This window comes from Emys orbicularis, chromosome 7 (assembly GCF_028017835.1).
Source record: "Emys orbicularis isolate rEmyOrb1 chromosome 7, rEmyOrb1.hap1, whole genome shotgun sequence".
Classification (NCBI taxonomy): Eukaryota; Metazoa; Chordata; order Testudines; family Emydidae; genus Emys; species Emys orbicularis.
The window spans coordinates 60,231,242-60,250,518 of record NC_088689.1 but is presented as its reverse complement, the minus strand read 5'-3'; the positions used below and the strand labels follow the sequence as shown (position 1 = coordinate 60,250,518).

The following is a 19,277-nucleotide window of genomic DNA, read 5'->3' as shown; positions in this document are numbered from 1 at the left end:
TCCCTATATACCAAGGAGATAAGCACCCTAGGAATATGAGAGAAGCAACAAAAGTATTCAGAAATGCTTCTGGGTAGAAGAGTTCTTTCTTTTGGTGGGGAGCAAGCATTGGCTGGATGACCTCAGTCGTTAATTGCTGCTGTGAATAAGAAAACACAATTACAATAGGATAATGGGTTTCTTATTAGCATTTTTATTATGTGCAAGCTTAAAAAAAAAAAGTCCATCATCCTCTCACTGAGTGCAAGGAAATTGCATATTATATCAATTTACCGATGAAATAAATGAGTTATGAAATGCATGTCTACATTTATAAAAAAAGGCTTCCTTATAACGAGGGTTCAATGGAGATGAAATCAAAGACAGAGCGTGCCGACGGAGCCCTGGAACTTGGTCTTGCAGAGACAGACTAATATAGCTCTACATGTAACACTAAAATAACCTTTTACATGGTATTATAAATGGAATATCCATAATCTTTACAGCGTGCCAACTTTATTTATACATTTACAAGTAGTAGTGACTTTTTACATCAATAATATGTAACTGAGCTAAAATTCTGAAATATGCTGTTAAAAAGTGACATTCTTAATTCCAATGGACTTACCATTTGACTTTCCCGAGCTATTATCTGGAGCAGAATTGATAGCAGCCAAGGGTAACCCTTTATTTTAAGCACCCTCCTCTAATAAATTCATAAGGCATTTATGGTAATAGCAAGAACTCTAATACATTCCTTTTGCAATGCATATTTCTTTCTCAGATAGCTCCCCCAAATGTTCCATGAGAGCTGGATTGTGGAAAACATTTGCCCATTACTTGGGTAAACATTTTTGTGTTGCTATTGTTTTTACTTCGTTGTGAACAAATAGAAATGAAAATAAAACAATAACAAAAAATCACTATCCTGGAATGTTCTCTAAAAAGTTTTATGCTGGCAGACAGCCAAGGGATAGTATAACTGAATCAGTACCCATCCCACTGACATCAGCAAAGAAGTCTGGAGAAGTATCTTCTATTGATGTCAATACAAACTCTCTACTCGGCTCCAAGTCTGGAATTCTGGATATGTACTGCAAGATTAACAAGTGTAGAACTGAATGTTATCTTTAATTAAATATTTGGGGGGAAAGAGGGTTGAGGCAAGCCATGGATGTTTCTGTAAGCTTGGTTTGAACAAGGGAGTTCTGGTCAAGAGAACTGCTTGGCTTATGTAGACTCCCAAAGCTCAGACCACCCTAATTGGGTTCATCACATAAATTAACTTTAGGCCTATTGGAGATCTCCTGCTATATCGGGTGCTGAGCCCTCTAAATCTTGTCTACTGTATGTAGTGTGGAAAAGGGATGCAGTAATTGCAATACAGTTACATGGCACAAAAGCCTCTGAGTTTGATTCTTCACTGCCTTGCAGCTTATCTAGTCAATTACACCAGTGCAGAGTGGGTATAAAATGCTACCTAGTTAGATGGCAGTGCTGTACTCTCACGTGACTGTAGAGCTGGACAGATAACTAACTGATTTTGTGGTTCACCGGCAGTTCCCAAAAATTGCAACCAAAATTCAGCAAATTGAAAAAAAATGATTTTGCATTGAACAAAACATTTTGTCTGACCTGAAACATGCTGTTTCGAATATTTTGAAAAGGCTAGATTTACAAAACGGGAAGGGGATCATGCCACCCATCTCCTTATAGCTTTAGCCCAGTACTAGAGCACTCACAAGACCCTGGTTCAACAGCCCCCTCTGCCTAATGTGGAGAACTTGGTCCTCCCATATTGCAGGAAAACACATTAGCCATTGGGCTGAGGGATACTCTGGTGTGAGGATCTTTCAGTATCTGCTATTGAAGCTACTTCTAGGGGAGTGTGCTAATCACTGGGCTAAAATTTATAAAGAGGGCCCATGACGACCTCCAGTTCCTCCTGCTGTTTTGTGAATGACAGCTAAGTCCCGAAAATATATTTTTTTTGGCCAAAACTATTTGTGTCAAATTCCTGAATAGTTTGGGGTCATCCGAAATTGCATTTTTCAGTGAGTAAACCATTAGCTGAAAAATTTCACCCATCTCTACTTGGCAAAGATGTGAATGACTGAACATCAATGAAGAATAAGGCCCTGTCTCTTCTCTGAAAACCGTTACAAAGCTGATAGTACAGCACTTGAAGCTTTTCATCCCCATGCTCATTTCCAGAGCATTCTGAAATTCTTGTTCTTAGATTGTACCTGTTTTATACTACAATGATTAGTCCCCTACAAGTACCTAAAATAAGTCAAAGTCTGCCCCAAGCCACAGATGGCTCATCAGGCTAACGCATGTCAGTTTCCATAGCCAACACGACACAAGGGAGTGATGTGGCTAGCATCATGCTGACCGCCTTTCACAGCCCTAACACTATGGATCAGGTGCCCATTTTGCTACTGATGAATTAGCCTTCAGTATGAGATGGAGTGAGAAGTGAATCCATGACCTCTGGAATTGAAGTTGAGCACCTTAATCACTTGGCCAGCGCATCTCAATACCTCAAATAGGTAGCAGTATGCTAATTTACAGCTTAGTCTATAGGTGGCACATTCCTTTTGCAGTGTTTTATTAACCAGATGTCTGGTTTTGATGCCTTCTATAGAAAACGCTTCCCAGAGTGAGCTGCGAGATCTGCTGTCAGAGTTCAACCTCTTGAAACAGGTCAACCACCCTCATGTCATCAAACTGTATGGAGCGTGCAGTCAGGATGGTAAGTGTCAGCAGCTAGTTAGTAAGAGAGAAACAAAGAATGGATCTAGCCTGGGGTTGAAGCACTATTTAAAATGCAAAATACCTTTATAAATTTGCTATTGATTAAAAATGGTGGTGTTAAGAATGAGTGAGAGAAGTGGAAATCCTAATTTCAGCAAAACTAGCCGCAGATCTTATGGATACCACCTATATAGTCAGAGACAAACATGTTTTGATTCTAAAGCTATTTTAAAATATTTCCTGGCCAGTTTCTTTTTCTGCTTCTATTTTTTGACACTAACTTGGTTCTCAGGGAGCCTCTTCTAATTTGGCTCGACTGGATTTTCAATATGATCATTATTTGGTATTCTAGTAGCACCTAAAGGCCCAAGTCAGGGATTGGGGCACCATTTTGTCAGGTTCTGAGTGAACAAGTAGTTAAGGGACAACCCACTACCTAACCCCTGACTAGGTTGCTAGTTAGTTTCACTTTCAGTTTTTCTTCCTCAGAGTTTTTCTTCACTAGCATGATTCTGTTGTGTGATGCTTACCTGAATGCTTACATTTGTCAAAAACTGGTTTCACTGATGTGTATACTGTACTTCGCTGCAAATACATGGGGGAAATAATTTTCAAAAAGATGTATTATAAACAGCCAAAGGGGCAAACTTTCAGTGCAGTTCATGGGGATTTATCTAAACAATTCCCATTAATGTTAAATGGAGTTGCATGGCAACATCTTCTGCCATAAAATATCTGTTGTAAGTTGATCTTTCAGTTGTTATGGAGTGTGAGTGATTTACATGGCCACAAATTCTTAAGGCTCAGTCCTGCATTTTCAGAATGCCTGATGATGTAACAGTGCATTCCAGGGGCACGTAGAATTCAGGATTGTGCATCTGGGAGACTCAGTAAGATTCAAAAAAAAAAAATCAGGGTGTTTTTTATGAACCTTGTGGAGGGGATAAAATCATTGTGCTGTGAACTGTTTGTGAGTCGAACACTTCTCATAAATATGAAGGTAATTCATTAATGCATTGGGGTGGGGGAGGCTTTGATACAGCTGACAAATGTACTCAGCATTGTAGCGTTGAGTGAATATTATTCATGTGGGTGGTGGGGAGGAGAAGCTTGCTAATGGATTGAAATGTCAGGATTTTTGTTGAGAACCTATACTTGAGTGCTTTGAAAGGGCACCTTAATTAGTGTGCTGGAAGGAGAAGATGGTTTCTGAGCTAAATATCACACGCTCCAGAAAGTAATTTTGATTTTTTTTTTAAATCAAGTTTCTTAAGTAACTCCTTATACAGGCTTGATTTTCAGCTAGGTTTAAAAGAAAATTAAAAGGTGAAAGCTAAGGAGCTCTATTCATCAGTGTGAATCTGGAGTCATTCTACTGACTTCAGTGGATTTATTCTGAATTTAAACTCAGATGACTGAGAGGAACAGATTTTGACCCAACATCTTTGTGCAGCTACTTACTGCATGAATGAATTGTATTCTATGTGCTTTCTTGAATCCTCCTGACCTTATTAAGGTATTATCTTCTTGCAGTCAATGAGACTATTCGCCTGTGTCAGGCAAGCAAGATCTGGCCTAATATTTGCTATAACATTGTGTGTATATGCACATGTGTGTGATTCCATCAATAGAACCAAAAAGAGCATTAAATAAGCATGTCACTAACCATACACATGAATTCACAGCTAATGATAAAACATACCATATGCACTCCAAAACCTACACAAAAAGAGGCACATCATGGGTGAAATCATGGAGAATGAGTTTTGCCATTGACTTCAGTGGGATCAGGATTTTATCCCATGTATTTAAGATGTCATGTGTCATGCACTGGATTGGTTCATGTAAAAAAATTAATCTATAGTTTAATAATTGTTGCCAGCACACCAAAATTTAGTGTGTGGCTATACCGAATAAAAATTAGTTCGATCTAATTTTATATAGATATCACACACATTTTTCGTTCAATTAAACCTTTTTTCCTTGTAAACATGCTCCCCATATCCAAGCAAAGATACTGTTTAAAACTCTGTGCCATGATGCCTACAAAACAACCTGACAACAGATAGGCAGCTGGCGGGCTGAGACCACTGCCTGCCATGCTGACCAGTACCTTCTCATTGTTTCCCTAAAAACAGGCACTGCTTGGGTATGTAGAGAGCCATACAGGGTACACACCCTAAGGTTCTGATGTGAAAACACAAGGCTAGCATAGAAACTGTTTCACAACTTTAGCTTTGGTAGGTGTTGTTAGATGCCCTCTATAGCTCTGAGCAGTTATGCACTTGAGTACCTGGGCTTGTAGCATGAGAGAATTCCCATAGGACATCCACTCAAGTGCATATTTGCAAGATTCTGAATCTGAATCCTTCCCATGCCATCAGACATTGCTAGGGCATGAAGAAAATTCTGCCATCCTTGTCTATGAGGCTGTTTGCCAGAATGGCTACTTAAATTATAAAAAAACAACAACTTTTTTACAAGGATAGGTTGTTAGCTTCTCTCTCAAATGCCAACCTAGGGGACCAGTAGACTGCTTTTCATGTGGTCCCTATCTGGCTTTGATGGCCCTATTGGGAGCTAAAACCCCCACCAGCATAGCTCTTAGGGTTATTTGAATGCACAAGCAATTCTACCACATCAAGTTGCAGTGCCAAGGGAAGGATGTTTCCAGGATTGGAGCCTGTAATTGTTACAGACCAGTCTGTGATGTTAACTAGAAAAATCTTTAGAAAAGTAGAGCAGAACAACCTTACTGATTTGTATTTTTCTTTCTTTTCCTCAGGGCCTCTGTATTTAATTGTGGAATATGCGAAGTATGGTTCCTTGCGCAGTTTTCTCAGGGAAAGTCGGAAAGTAGGACCTAGCTATGTGGGCAGTGATGCCAACAGAAATTCAAGCTACTTGGACAACCCAGATGAGAGAGCCTTAACAATGGGAGATCTGATCTCATTTGCATGGCAGATATCTCGGGGGATGCAGTACCTGGCAGAAATGAAGGTATAGTGCTACAGCAGTGTGTTGAACATATCTCTGTGACAGGCATAAATATATCTGGAAGTTTTTCCATGCATCTTACCCCATAAGAATAATAACCATGATTGTTGGTTTCTTTTAAAAGCTTGTTCATCGTGATTTAGCAGCCAGAAATGTATTGGTGGCAGAAGGACGCAAAATGAAGATTTCTGATTTTGGCTTGTCCCGAGATGTTTATGAAGAGGATTCCTATGTCAAGAGAAGCAAGGTACAGTGCATGTTAAAACCAGGGCTGGAATCCTTGCTTAATCAAGGAAATGGGTTTACACTGAAGCACTTGAACACAGAAAATAAAGACAACAGCTAATTCTGATAAGGAAATAGGTAACAAAAAGTAAAGATTAAACAAAACCATTAGCTTCATCATTTGGGCCATTATAAGTAACTAGACTACACTATTTACTGGTATATCATCAGCAAAAAATATTAATTCCTGTCCGCTCTTTCTTCTGCCTGTGGGCAATAATCTTTGTCAGGGCCGGCTCCAGGGTTTTGGCCGCCCCAAGCAGCCAAACAAAAAAACAAACAAACAAACAAACAAACAAAAAAAGCCGCGATCGTGATCTGCGGCGGCAATTCAGCAGGAGGTCCTTCGCTCCGAGCAGGAGTGAGGGACCGTCCGCCGAATTGCCGCCGAACAGCTGGACGTGCCGCCCCCCTCCGAAGTGGCCGCCCCAAGCACCTGCTTGGTAAGCTGGTGCCTGGAGCCGGCCCTGATCTTTGTATTTTACTGTAATGCCCCATCAACACCACATCTGCAACCCAGTCACAGGACATGGTGACAATATAGATACAGTAGGACCACCTGTGTCCTTGTAAGTGGGTTAAAACCCTGGACTATTTTTGGAAAGCATGTATCCATGCATCTTGTAATCACGATTTCTCCGGTCTTTGTGTTGTGTTGTGTTGTGTTGTAGCTGTAGTGTGAACAGGGGCCTTAAAAATAATGTGTGATCTATCAATAATAAAGACAAATATATTCAAATATAATCCTATTTCCTTTCAAGTATTTTTCAGGTAGTAATTTTTTTTATAGCTGTTAGTTTGTAAGTTACTTAGGGTACAAAATCTAGGGCCTCATCTTGCTACTTTATACAAAAAAGCTATTAGTCTCTCTCTCCCTCTCTTTTTACAATTGCCAAGCTCACAAAACAAGGGATTGAAGAAAAAGTAGGCAGAAAGAGCCGGCAATCATTTAAATCAGAACTAGTTCTGGCTGAAAACTTCATAATTGGAATCTAAATCCAGATCCTAGTTTCATGAATGCTTCTTCTACAGCTATGATGATCTGAACCAAAACCCAGCTCCAAACAGCTCTGAAATATACAAGGTTCAAAATCCAGATCCAAATGCCAGAGCTTGGGCCCATCTCTGCTATAGATGGTAGAGATACCCATCTGCCAGTTTGGAATGCCTCGGATTCTTTAAAGCAATTATATTTTTCCTGTCACAGTAAATTATTATCAGCTGTTTAGAAATAGTTCTGTCTGCTCACAGTGCTCATGGCAGAACTCAGCATATGGTAACATTTCATCTGTAGGATTGTGCAAAGGAAATTTGATGGAAAGCCTCTCCTGTGGTATTAGGAGAGCTCCTCTCATTGTTTAGTCATATCACGGCTTTCCCTAAAAAGAACTATTATGATAACCTCAAGATTATGAAACAAGTTCAGACTTGTCGTTATTTATTATCATAGCAGATATTGCCATAACACACTGAGCCGAATTCTGCCATAAGCCTGTATGCATGCAACTTTTATTGAAATCAGTGGGCCTTCTGCATGTAAATGAGGCCAGTATCCAAGCTCAGTTTGTGAAATTCAGTAATACCATTTTATGTTGACCATTCAATCTTCTGTGATACTGCTTCAGTTCCCTGTGTGGGTTAGTGTGAAAGTGCTGCCAGCATGAATTCTCACACATGAGAATTTCAAATATTGGCTTCCATAAATACTGTGACTTTTTGACGTTTGTTTTCCACTACAATTCCAGCCAATAATGCTCAATTGCATGATGTTTGCAGGAGGCAAATACAAAAGTGACCATGGACAAAGACAATTAAAAATATAACTAGATAGTATATTAGGAAAGACAGTGCAATATCCACTCCGTTCTATTATGTATGCTTTACACTGAAGGAATGCTATCTATTTGTACCTATTTCTCTGCAAAAATTATTTGAGAACAATTTATTCTAATACATAGATTTTTCCCCATAAAGTTAACAGATACTGATATAGCCCTCCTCACCATAGGATCTCCGAGTGCATATTCAATTTTCCAACACAAACAATTATTTGCTGTCAAAAATAACTTGGGTAGAGAGAGAGCAGGAGGAAAGAATGGGAGAAAGAATGGAATATCTTTCAAATATATCTAGAAAAAATTTCCAAATTCATGTGCATTGCCTGAAAATTTTACGAAAATACAAATCCAGAATGCTTTTGTGGATGTTATGAAGCATCCTAGAAATCACGTTGGCATTTTGCACAGCCACGATCTTTGCGAATAGCTGGTGTAGATCCCATGTGAATTTCAGACCGAAAAGCAGCAGTTTGCACAGCTTGTTAAGCAGCCATTGAACAAGTATAACTGCCCGAGTGAAGTTTGAGTTCAGAAGCCAAAGCTGTCCTAAAACCTGAGGTTTTTCAGTTGCGATTCATCTTTCATTTGGGATGGATATTACTCCTATAGCCTCATTCTCCATCTCCTTTTGCACCTGCACAACTCCCACTAGGCTCTGGAAGTGTATCTAATGGGTGGCAAGCAATTCATGTTGACAAGTATAGGTTTAGTGTGATAGGAGGGTTCAGTGGTCTGAGTTGACCATGTAATATGTCTGAAAATCACTGTTCATTGAATGCATGTCCTTTCAAAACTGGGTCCTCCTAAATTGGTTGGGTTAGAATGAATGGTAAAGTTCAGTGGTGATTAAAGAGAGGTTATAGCTGTGCCCCCCTAACCTGTACTGCTCCCTGTTTATTTGATGAAATGTCACTTCAGTCATTCGATTGAAGCATATCAGAGAGGCACAGTGCAGTATAAATCTTACTGTTGTGAAAGCAAATGCACCAACATTAATTTTAACCTTCTAACTTAGTAATTGTGTTGCTGTTTTTTCTCTTAGGGTCGAATACCTGTTAAATGGATGGCAATAGAATCCCTATTTGATCATATCTATACAACACAAAGTGATGTGTAAGTCTAAATTGTGGTGTGTCTTATGCAGTTTATGTGTCTGTTGTATAGAGTTTCACAAAGAACTACGGTAACATATTTAATAGCCACAGCTTCTAAGTTGGAAGATAACAAAAATCAGAGAGCCCAGATGACTCAGTCTCTCAGTAATGGTGGGATAAATATGGAACTTTAAAATTGTAGGTGACCCATTAAATTAAAACCTAAATCATGAGTGACTGTAGGAGGTTGCAATCTGATTGCCCTTCATTGGCCTGTGTGGAATGAGATTTGATGGTCTCAGCCCCGTTTTTAGTGTGCACACCACAGAACCCACTCTTGTAGGCAGACCCAGCAAAAAGACTAATGATTTAGAGCCTGAGTCACCTCCCATTGAAGCCAATGACAAAACTCCAAATGACTTCAGTGGGAACGGGATCAGACTCTTAATGAACAACCAAGTTGCAGCCACATGATGCAAGTACCTGTGCCTGTTGTTAGAGAGTGATTGCATGGGCAGATTTGTTTTCCACTTCCTTTCTCACATTACTACTTCCTTCCTCACCCAGGCTGGTAGAGCAGCAGGAGAGGAGCAAATGGCGGGCGAGGGGATCCTTGGGGGAATAGGCAAGCAAGGGCAAGGCCTCAGGGTAGAGCATGGGTGGGGCCTCAGGGGAAGAGGCTGGGTGAAGGCAGGGCCTCAGGGCAGAGCGTGGGTGGGGCCCCAGTCTGAGCCTTGGTGGGCCTCCCCCTTCTAGGGAGCTTCTCTTCCAGTGCTCGAAAGGCTGCGGGCCGGTACGCCTCCAAGGGAGGTGACCGGCATCACATCTGCAGCATTTGCCCCCCCCTGCATTGCCAGCCTTATTTGGGGAGGTTTAGTCTCCTGCAGCCTCTTATACACACACCCCATGCTCCAGGCTATTACTCCAACAGTGTAACACTGAAGAATTAAAGGGTTACTTTATTTGAAAATTGATTTTTAAAAATTTACATTTGTTAACAAATATAATCTACAAATATTCAGTGCTGTTTGGGGTGATGCAATTATGGTTTTAGTGACCATCTATTAATATACTTAAAATCCATTCCCGAATGCTGGATTTTCCTCATAAATTCTCTCTCTCTTTTTTTCCAGCTGCTTCCTTTTAAGACCCTTGTATATAGTCAGTAGTTGGCAGTGATCTAGCAGTAGTATAAGTTGCCAGCTTCTATAATTTCTTTTTTCCAACCCTGCTGCGAAAACCTTTGCTTTTTATGCTGGAACCTAGACACACATTGTACTAGTGCCCACAGTCTTCCTGTCCCCATCTCTCTGATGACATTTTTATTCATCCACAAAGACTGTACAATGGAAAATATTTCCCCCTCCCCACACACTTAGTTACCAGTAATTTTTATAATTACAAAACTAAGGTACAATATCCTAACATACAAATCTGACAAACAGCTGGAGCTAATTGAGAAATTACCAACATGCTACACCCTCTTACAGAGCCTCCAAAAAATTCACTTAAACAAAGGATCTTAAACATAAAAACCCACAATGCCACACACTCTTCTGGATTACTTACAGGTCAAATTATAACCTGATAGGGTGCACAGAATAATTGGCTCAATAAAGGGCATGAGGAAGAATAGAAAGACTTAATCAAATGCAATGGAACGTTATAAATATGCATGAGCTTTGAGGAAGATATAGACCGGTTAAAAATGAACTTACACAATATCAGCAGGAAAAAGCTGTTTGAAAGTTTCATGTAAGGCTGTGTGAGACTAGCAGTTCTTTTTTTTTTTTTTTTTTTCTGCGCATAGTCATCTTGGAGCTTAATATGTCCTGGCCTGGGAATGCCATTTCCCTTGTTTAAAATAAAAGAACTACAAGGAGACAAGTGAAACCTAGTCAGGAGGAGAGCAGTTTCTGTTGCTAAAATTTTGAGGTGGGATTTTCAAGGGAGCCTCAGGGAATTAGGCACATGACTTTCATTGACTTTCAGTGGACTTTAGGGGCCTAACTCCTCTAGGTCTCTTTTTAAAGGTGGAGCTCTCGCATAAAAGTCAGATGGCAAAAGTGAATGTTTATTGCACTTTGTACATAACTTTGTTCTCAGAGGCATCCCATCAACCCAAGTGAAAAAATACACTGTTGCCTGCTTTCCTTCACTCCGCATTGTGAAAACTGAAATCTTGGGGGGGTTTGAAATGAGGGTCTGGATTAGATTTTGGGTTGCTCAAGCCTCTGAAAGAGGGCTTCCACTCAGGAAAGGAACCTTTTTTTTGGGGGGGGGGGGTAACACATACCCTTATTTCCAACCCTTTGAGTCAAGGCCTTTCTACTAGAGATGGTCAGAAAGTGGATAGAAAAATTGACTCAATTTTCTTCCCTTTAAAAAAAAAAAATCAAAATGTCACCATTTTTTTGGTGCATTTCAAATTTCCAAATAGAATTGACCAGTGCTGCTTTCTGTATTAGGCCAAGAACAAAATTAAGGCCCTGATTCATTAAACGAGCACAAGTAAGCCTATTAAAATAAAGGGGGTCATTTAGGTAAAATTAGACACGTGCATGCAAAGAAGGATGGATTTGTGGTTGACGCCTTGGTCTGTCTTGTCTATTTAGAATGTAATAGATGGGGGCAGGGATTCATACAACACCTAGCATAATGGAAACTTGATCTTGGAACCTTTAAGTGCTACTGTACTATTTGCTGGATAGGGGCCATGTTAAGCTCTTCAATCCTAGCAATTCAAGTGAATGGTTCCTTCCTTCCTTCCTTTTTCAGCTGGTCATTTGGAGTTCTGCTATGGGAGATTGTAACCCTGGGAGGTAACCCTTATCCTGGAATTGCTCCTGAAAGACTCTTTAACCTCCTGAAAACTGGCTATAGAATGGAGAGACCTGAAAACTGCAGTGAAGAAATGTAAGTAGTTCTTGCTTTGTTTGGATTAATAGAAATGTCCTTGAACAAAGGGAGGAAACAGTGTAAATAACAGCCATCTCCAGCATGACTTTTAGAGAAGTCTGAGAACAAACTAGTAAAAGTAAAGAACTCTGTCATCATAAAGTGGCAGAAAGGTGGGGTGACAATCTGTGTTAAATGTGCACTAAAAGAAATGCAGTCCCCAAGCACCCGCAGCTATTGCCAAAGTACTTGCTGAAAATTGGATAAAGTACTCCTCAGGCTAATGAAAAAGTGTAGGTTGAATATTTGGAACATGGAGGGGGGTGGGGAGAAGAAATGCATCTAACATAGTGATGATTGATCTCTTCAAGATGTGTTGAAGCACATCCAAATACTAGGAACCCACTTTCCTGCAAATAAGGCGGTTATTTTAATATCTGTGCTCCATGTACTCCCTGCAAATGGTTTGTCAGTTGTCTGACTTCCCTGGTAGTGCACAGAACCCTGAAGAGAAGATACCTTGACCCAGAAATCAATACCTGTATAACACAAACATTTTGTGACTTAGTGAGTCATTTCAGTTTATCTGTGACTGTAAGACAGTTCATGTGTTATTAACTGACTTATTTACAAAAGGCAATTAACCAGGAAAATCTCAATGAGAGAGAGAAATATCTCATCTTCCTGGATATTCTATGGTGTCCGAAAATGAAACAGAGCTTGAAAAATGTTTATCAGCCTCTATTAAGCCATATTCACATATTCAAATGAGACTGCATTGTCTCATTTGAATTTTGGAGAACAAGATCCCTTCAGGTGTCTTTGAATGACCTTGCCCACTTGTGTGGTGAGAAAAAGCAGCATAAATAGTACAGCCATATTTTTCTGTGCACCACATACATAGAGATACCACTGAGACACTGTTGAACTTAGATTCATAGATCTCAAGTCCAGACTTGCCCCCAGCAAAATTAAATATTTTAAATTTTCACCCGTCTTCCCTTCCTCAAGCATTCACTTCAAATGTCCCCTTCCCCACCCCCAATTATGTTCCATTGTTTATACTTTTTTGAGTTACTCATGTTGTGTAAGTTTGCAGGGGTTGGGGGGGGGGGGGTTGATGGCGTTGTTGTTGTCTCTCTCAGATGGACAACCTGGGTAGATGTTTATTTTAGGACATTAAAGACTGCATTAAGATGAACTACTTAACACCCATTTTTCTATGCATGCTCCAAATTATCCAGTCTAGCAATGAGGTGGTAATGCATAACTTTACCCCTTTTTTTATAGGTATGCAAACTTTTTTGAAGCAGTTCACTCCATCTTTAATATAATAAATCCAAAAAAAGTGAGATTAGAAGAATCTTATTTAGGTTGTAAAGTCAAGTACTAAAAAGTTAGGAAATGCCAGATTTATGGTTGCCTGTGCAAACTTAATTCAGACAGCCTATGCACATGTGTTTTTGAGACAGTCTTTAATGACATGATCACATAGTATCATAATGCCTATGCCCAAGGGGGAGGGTGTGAATTAAGGTTGTACAGCCAATCATAAATCTGGCATTTTTTAACTTTCAAGTGCTTGAATTTGCAACCTAAACAGAATTCTTATAACGTAGGGTTCTTTAAATATAATTTCAAAATGTTTTTTTGTTTGTTTGTGTTTGTTTTTAAGGAAAATGGTAAAGCCACTTTCTTTTATGAACAGCTGAGCACCAGCGGCGTTTGAATCCTGAACCTTCAGCACTGCAGCAGAAGTCATTTAAGCTATAGATCTAACTACATTATCTGGGTGGGCTGCTGAGTCCAGAAAGAGTGGCATGGGAGAACTCAGCCTGGCCCAATTCTTTCTTTCTCTTCCCTTCTGGGAGTTGGGGGAGCTCCTGCCCTATTTGTTGTCCCCAGAGGGAAGAATGGGCCACTAGGTCCAGGTGCTGGATCCAGAGGAGGGAAGCCCAGTCTAGGTTTTTCTCCTCCCCACCACTATGGCTGCTCCCAGCTATTCCCAGAACAATGTGCTGGTGCTGCTGATTTGGTGGCAGTGGAGCCTGCCCTTAGAATATTCATGTGTTCAGTTATTATTTTAGCAGGCTGCCAACACTTTCCTGAGGAAGGAGAGCAGGAGAAGGGAAATTATTTTGAAAGCTTATATCTCAGCAAAAGCTGAATGGAATTTCATACCATAAAGGAAAAGCACTTCTGTAGCCAGAGGACTTTTCCCCTGCCAAATACCAAAGGCCCGAGGCAAACAATGGAGATGTGAAAGTTTCTCAAAGGAAAGGTTGCAAGAATCTTGCAGGTGGGAAGCGTTAGGCAGCCTAAACATTGGTGTCACTATCAACTCCCCTGTACCGGTTGTTTGGTTCTTCTTCTAGGTGACTGTCCGGGAAAGCAAAAGTCATAGGAGTTAGAGAAGTGTAAGGGGTCAGCTGGGAGGTCTGATTACCAGCGTATGTAGACACTCACCATACCTCAGCTCAAACTAGTATGCTAAAAATAGCAGTGTGGAGGTTGCAGCACTGGGGTCAGGCAGGCTTGGGGTTGAGGGGCTAGCCCACGCCATCACCAGTGCCACAGCATTCACACTGCCTTTTTTAGAACAAGAGTTCAAGCTGAGCGAGGGCGAGAGTCTACCCACGCTGGGAATCCCACCTCCCAGTAGTAGTGTAGACTTACTCTTGGACACCAATCTTGCAAAGAGATCCACATGCCTGGGGCTTTAATTACATGCAGCATCTCCTGGGAGTAAAGGTACACTCATGTGACTCTCAGTGCAGTATTAGGGCCTCGTCCCATGGAGAAATTGTTTAGCTACATAAATAAGAAAAAGGAAAGATTGAGATCTTTCTTTGAGTGGCATTCACAACAGTGTAGATTTATTTGAGCAGAAAGGAAAACCAAACCATTTGTGAATGCAGGATCTTATTATGTGTTACTTTGGTTCATAGGTATAACTTGATGCTGCGATGCTGGAAACAGGAACCAGATAAGAGGCCAACATTTGCTGACATCAGCAAAGAACTGGAGAAAATGATGGTGAAGAGTAGGGTAAGTCTGCTGCAAGCTGAGTTTTGCACAGTTAATGAAAACTAGTAGGGAATGTTTACAATCCAAAGAGCTTGGTTGTAGCACAGAGAAATAAGTTTCTGATAAGAAAAGTTCTTATTTTGATCAGGATTAAAGGCATCCAAAAACCTTATTTCCTCCAGATGGCAGAAAGCTTTCCAAAAGCAGTTCCATCGGTTTTTTTGTATGGTGATTTTGAAGATTTCAGACCTAGAAATGTTGTGTGGTTGATTATTTTACCACTTAGTTTCCTTAGTAACAAATTTATTATTGCAGAGTTAATTTTAATTTGCATTACTCAATAATCAAGCAGTAGAAAGCCTCAAATTAAATGCCTAAAATATTGCAAAGCAAGTATTGTGTCATTTTTGACGTGGGATGTCTTAAAGATGTGATAACAGCAACAAAATATTAAAGCCATTTGGTTCCAAATCTGTCTACTTTCAAATGCATAATCTGATAAGGGATTTTCTTGGGAATTCAAAGGACCTCATTGTCAGTGTGGAGCCTTTACACATCCTCATCTAGGACTTGGTCTTGCACACTGCTGAGCACTGTCGTCCTGATCCAGGAGAACACCTATGCATGCGCTTAATTTAAAGCCCATGAGTATCTCCATCAGTACCTTGCAGGATTGAGTCCCTAGTACACACTGCAAGCATACATCCACCTAAATGGATATTTTCCAATATTAATACTTGTATGTGCACTTATTTGATACGGCTTAGGCATGGAAATTCTATCAGTGCAAATGGAAGTTTTTCATGGAAAAATCCAGTTGTCTGTGTGTGCTGGGAAAGGGCATGTGCAGTTGAATGAGCACATACAAGTGTACGTGTGCACACAGAAGTGGAGGCTGGTGACTAAAAATAAGTGTGTGTATGCGCTTACCGGTATATATTTATAAAATCCCTGTTTTACAAAAACATTAGAAATCTCCAACAATAGTTACTCTCTAGGTAAGACCTATAATATTGTTCCTCTGTTACAAATCCAGCAGAGGGAGAACAAATGAACTAACCCATTCTGGGCTTGGGCATGTGTTGCTGGGCACAGATTAAGAAGTGAACAGAAGGGAGCCATTATGCTCTATAGGAAAATTTAAAAATCAAAGTTAAATCAATGGTGGTGAAATGCAAAGTAAGAGCAAAGTTTTTTGTTTTGAGGTTCCAAAAGGCTATTACAAGAGCAATGTGTTGAACTAAAAGTAAATTTCCAACCCAAAAAGTTGTGTCTGCTTTGTATGACAGACAGAATATCTGGGATAATCCAGTGACTGGACAGTAACACTGAACTGGGCAATGTTGTCTGAAATGGTTATCCTAGTTAAAAACAAAACAACCAGCATCCTGAACAGAACTATGGGCCAAATGCTGCAAAATGGTGAGAGCACCTTCCAGGCATTGTTAAGCACCCTGTCCTCCCATTGAATTTTAGGCTTAGAGGAAAGCTGAAATTAAAGCCTATCTATCAGTGTGATTTTTGAGTTAACTCGTTGGCAAGCAGCGTTCAACAGGAGAAGCACTAACTGAGCATGTTTCTGTCGAAGCATGTCTAGTGTTTCTGCAAACAAGTGCATTGCCGAGGACACTACTCTTGCAGAAAACAGGAGATTAAGCAGTTGGTATTCTATATAGAAGGGCCCACTTTGAGTTTGCAGTTGCCCAGTCTAGGGAACCCAGAAATGTGTTAGCAACTATAACTGAGGAATGACTTTGTTGCTTATTGTAACCTAGCATTTTATTTATTTGGTAGGACTACTTAGATCTTGCAGCTTCCACACCCTCTGACTCCTTACTTTATGATGACGGGCTCTCAGAAGAGGAGACACCACTCGTGGACTGTAATAATGCTCCCCTCCCTCGAACCCTCCCCTCCACATGGATTGAAAACAAACTCTATGGTAGAATTTCACATGCATTTACTAGATTCTAGCAACACACACAAAAAGTGTTTTTTTTTCTTCTGCACTATCTTCAGACTCTGTAACCCCATTAGAGTGTTTCTTGTGTGAATGAAACCAATCAAAATTTGCTTGGAAAGCTTTTTTTATTTGTAAATGTCAAACTTTGCATCAGGATCATACTTTAGGCGTCTTGCAGCTGTGTTTAAAAAAAGATTTTAAAAGGATGTGAAAATAAGTAAAATCACCATATATATCTATATCTATATATCATATGATAAAGAGAAATAAATAGATCAGGGAAGTACTCTCAGGGGAAATTTTAAAAGGCTAAGAACTGAATATCCAATTAAAATAGTCTTTTGTGTTGGGGGGTGGAGTTGGGAAATATATTAGATTCTATATCTCTAATTTAAGTAACAGGGATTTAAAAAAAACATTTGCTAAACATTTTTGGGGGGCTCAGTTGAATAGTGAGGCCCAATTTGTTACAGTTTTATGTTTATCCACACGGATTCCTTAATCTCAGCTGCTGCTCACATGTTTTAAGTCCTTGTGCAGAAATTTCTGCTTAACATGACATGGGTTGGGATCAGGTTACAATTTACAGATGACAGGGGAGACTGAGTGTAGCTACACAGTCTTTTGGAAATTGATTTGGTGATGGCCACTATAAAAATACTTTCGACTGTTTTCACATCCTTTGGTTTATCATGCAAATGTCAGCACTAAGCCCTGATTGAATGATGTAGCAAGTGTTTTGAAAGGGAACATGTGCTTTCATATTGTGGTGGTGAGATGGACAGTAAAAATGGTTCTTGCCAAAACTCCTATATTTTGTTTTCTGATTAAATATTCTACATGTTTTTGGCTGTTTTCTAACTTCAAAGATCATATTTTTTTCATTCTTCAAGCAGTAAAACTTTTTTAAAAGCTGAAGCTTTTCCATTACTCTGTGTATTTGTAATTAGAAAATATCTTTGAGTCTTTTTTTTCCCCCCTCTGCTCCCCAGACATGATTTTTAAAACTAGGTGCCCAAGGTTAGGTTCCTAAATACATATTTGGAATTTTAAATAAGTGGTCAGATTTTCAAAAGGGCTTAAGCATCCAACAGTTCCCACTGAAGTTCCCATTGCTGAATGCTTTTGAAAATCTCAGCACGTATTTAAGTGCCAAAATAGGCAACAAAATTAGGCTTCTATTTTTGAAAATGCTGGCCTTGGTATATTTTTGCATATAGTGCTGGATCTGCAAGATGCTGAGCACTCTGGGCCCAGTCCAGCAAAATACGTAAGCATGACCTTAAATTTACATTTATGAGTAGCACACTGATGTCAATAGGACTACTTATATGCTTAACTTTAAACCTGTATTTAAATATATAGCTGGATCAGAGTCAGAGTGCTCAGAACCTTGCAGCCCATTGTACTACTGGGAGATCATGATGGTGATATGAGTCTCATCCTAAACCTATTGAAGCCAATGGAAAGACACCCATTGATGTCAATGGAAATACTTTCATTGACTAGAATGGACATTGGGTCCTGCCTTAAATGGGCTTATTACTGCTTGGAGCATTGTATGTACAACAAGAACTTCCAGTTGCAATAAATTCTCTGGCAAAGCAATTTGTAATTACATTGTCATGAAGCTATAAAATTGTGAAAAGTTGGAGGCTACCAGAAGAAAAATTAACAACTTTTATTGGATTATATGATATACACACTTTTTTTTTTTATCAAGACAGCACTTTATTTGTTCAGGGTGTTTGCCTTCAGCAGAATTTGTGCTTTGGGGCTTTGAAACACAGTTTATATCAATTGATTGGGGACAAAAAACAATGGTCTGGCTTAAAGTATTGAACGGAGTTTTGCCAAGGGCCTTACTGTCTGCACATGAAGTTATGGTTCTTCAGTGCAGAAAAAATTATCTGTTTTCATTTTTAGGCATGTCATACCCGAACTGGCCTGAGGAGAGCCCCGTTCCACTCACAAGATTCGATGGCACTAACTCTGTGTTTTCAAGATATGCAAATGATAGTGTATATGCTAACTGGATGGTTTCACCCTCAGCGGCAAAATTTATGGACAAGTTTGATAGTTAAAAATTTCTTTGTGAAAGGTAATGGACCCATGAGGGGAGCAAACATGCAAAGAATGGAAAGTCCATTGGCTTATTCTTTGTACAATTAAAACAGGTTAAACTAACATTAATTTCTCAAATGGCAAACTCTTTTTTGGTAGTTTCTCAAGTGGTTTTACACATGATCAAGACTATAATTGATTATTTCCCCTTTCAGGAAACATATCAAACTGGATAAAAGTTGTAGTTCCAGTACTTATTTTTTAGTCCACCATTCTGCACATAGTCCAATTTGGTAACTGTTTATTGCAAATGGCTGTGCACTTCATGCTTACAATTTTTTAGGTCAGCTGTCCTACATTACAGCTTTCTTGGGT

General features: G+C 39.7%; 1 protein-coding gene across 1 annotated transcript in view; it reads left to right on the top strand.

Annotated features, from left to right (window-relative positions):
• RET (ret proto-oncogene) overlaps positions 1 to 19,031 on the top strand; it is a 59,906-nt gene extending 40,875 nt beyond the window's left edge. The window contains exons 13-20 of the mRNA XM_065408208.1: positions 2,627 to 2,734; positions 5,522 to 5,736; positions 5,858 to 5,980; positions 8,899 to 8,969; positions 11,729 to 11,866; positions 14,797 to 14,896; positions 16,670 to 16,757; positions 18,765 to 19,031. Coding sequence (XP_065264280.1) covers positions 2,627 to 2,734; positions 5,522 to 5,736; positions 5,858 to 5,980; positions 8,899 to 8,969; positions 11,729 to 11,866; positions 14,797 to 14,896; positions 16,670 to 16,757; positions 18,765 to 18,922 — 1,001 coding nt within the window. The 3' untranslated portion in view covers positions 18,923 to 19,031. The remainder of the gene's footprint in view (positions 1 to 2,626; positions 2,735 to 5,521; positions 5,737 to 5,857; positions 5,981 to 8,898; positions 8,970 to 11,728; positions 11,867 to 14,796; positions 14,897 to 16,669; positions 16,758 to 18,764) is intronic.
• The last annotated feature ends 246 nt before the right edge of the window (positions 19,032 to 19,277 follow it).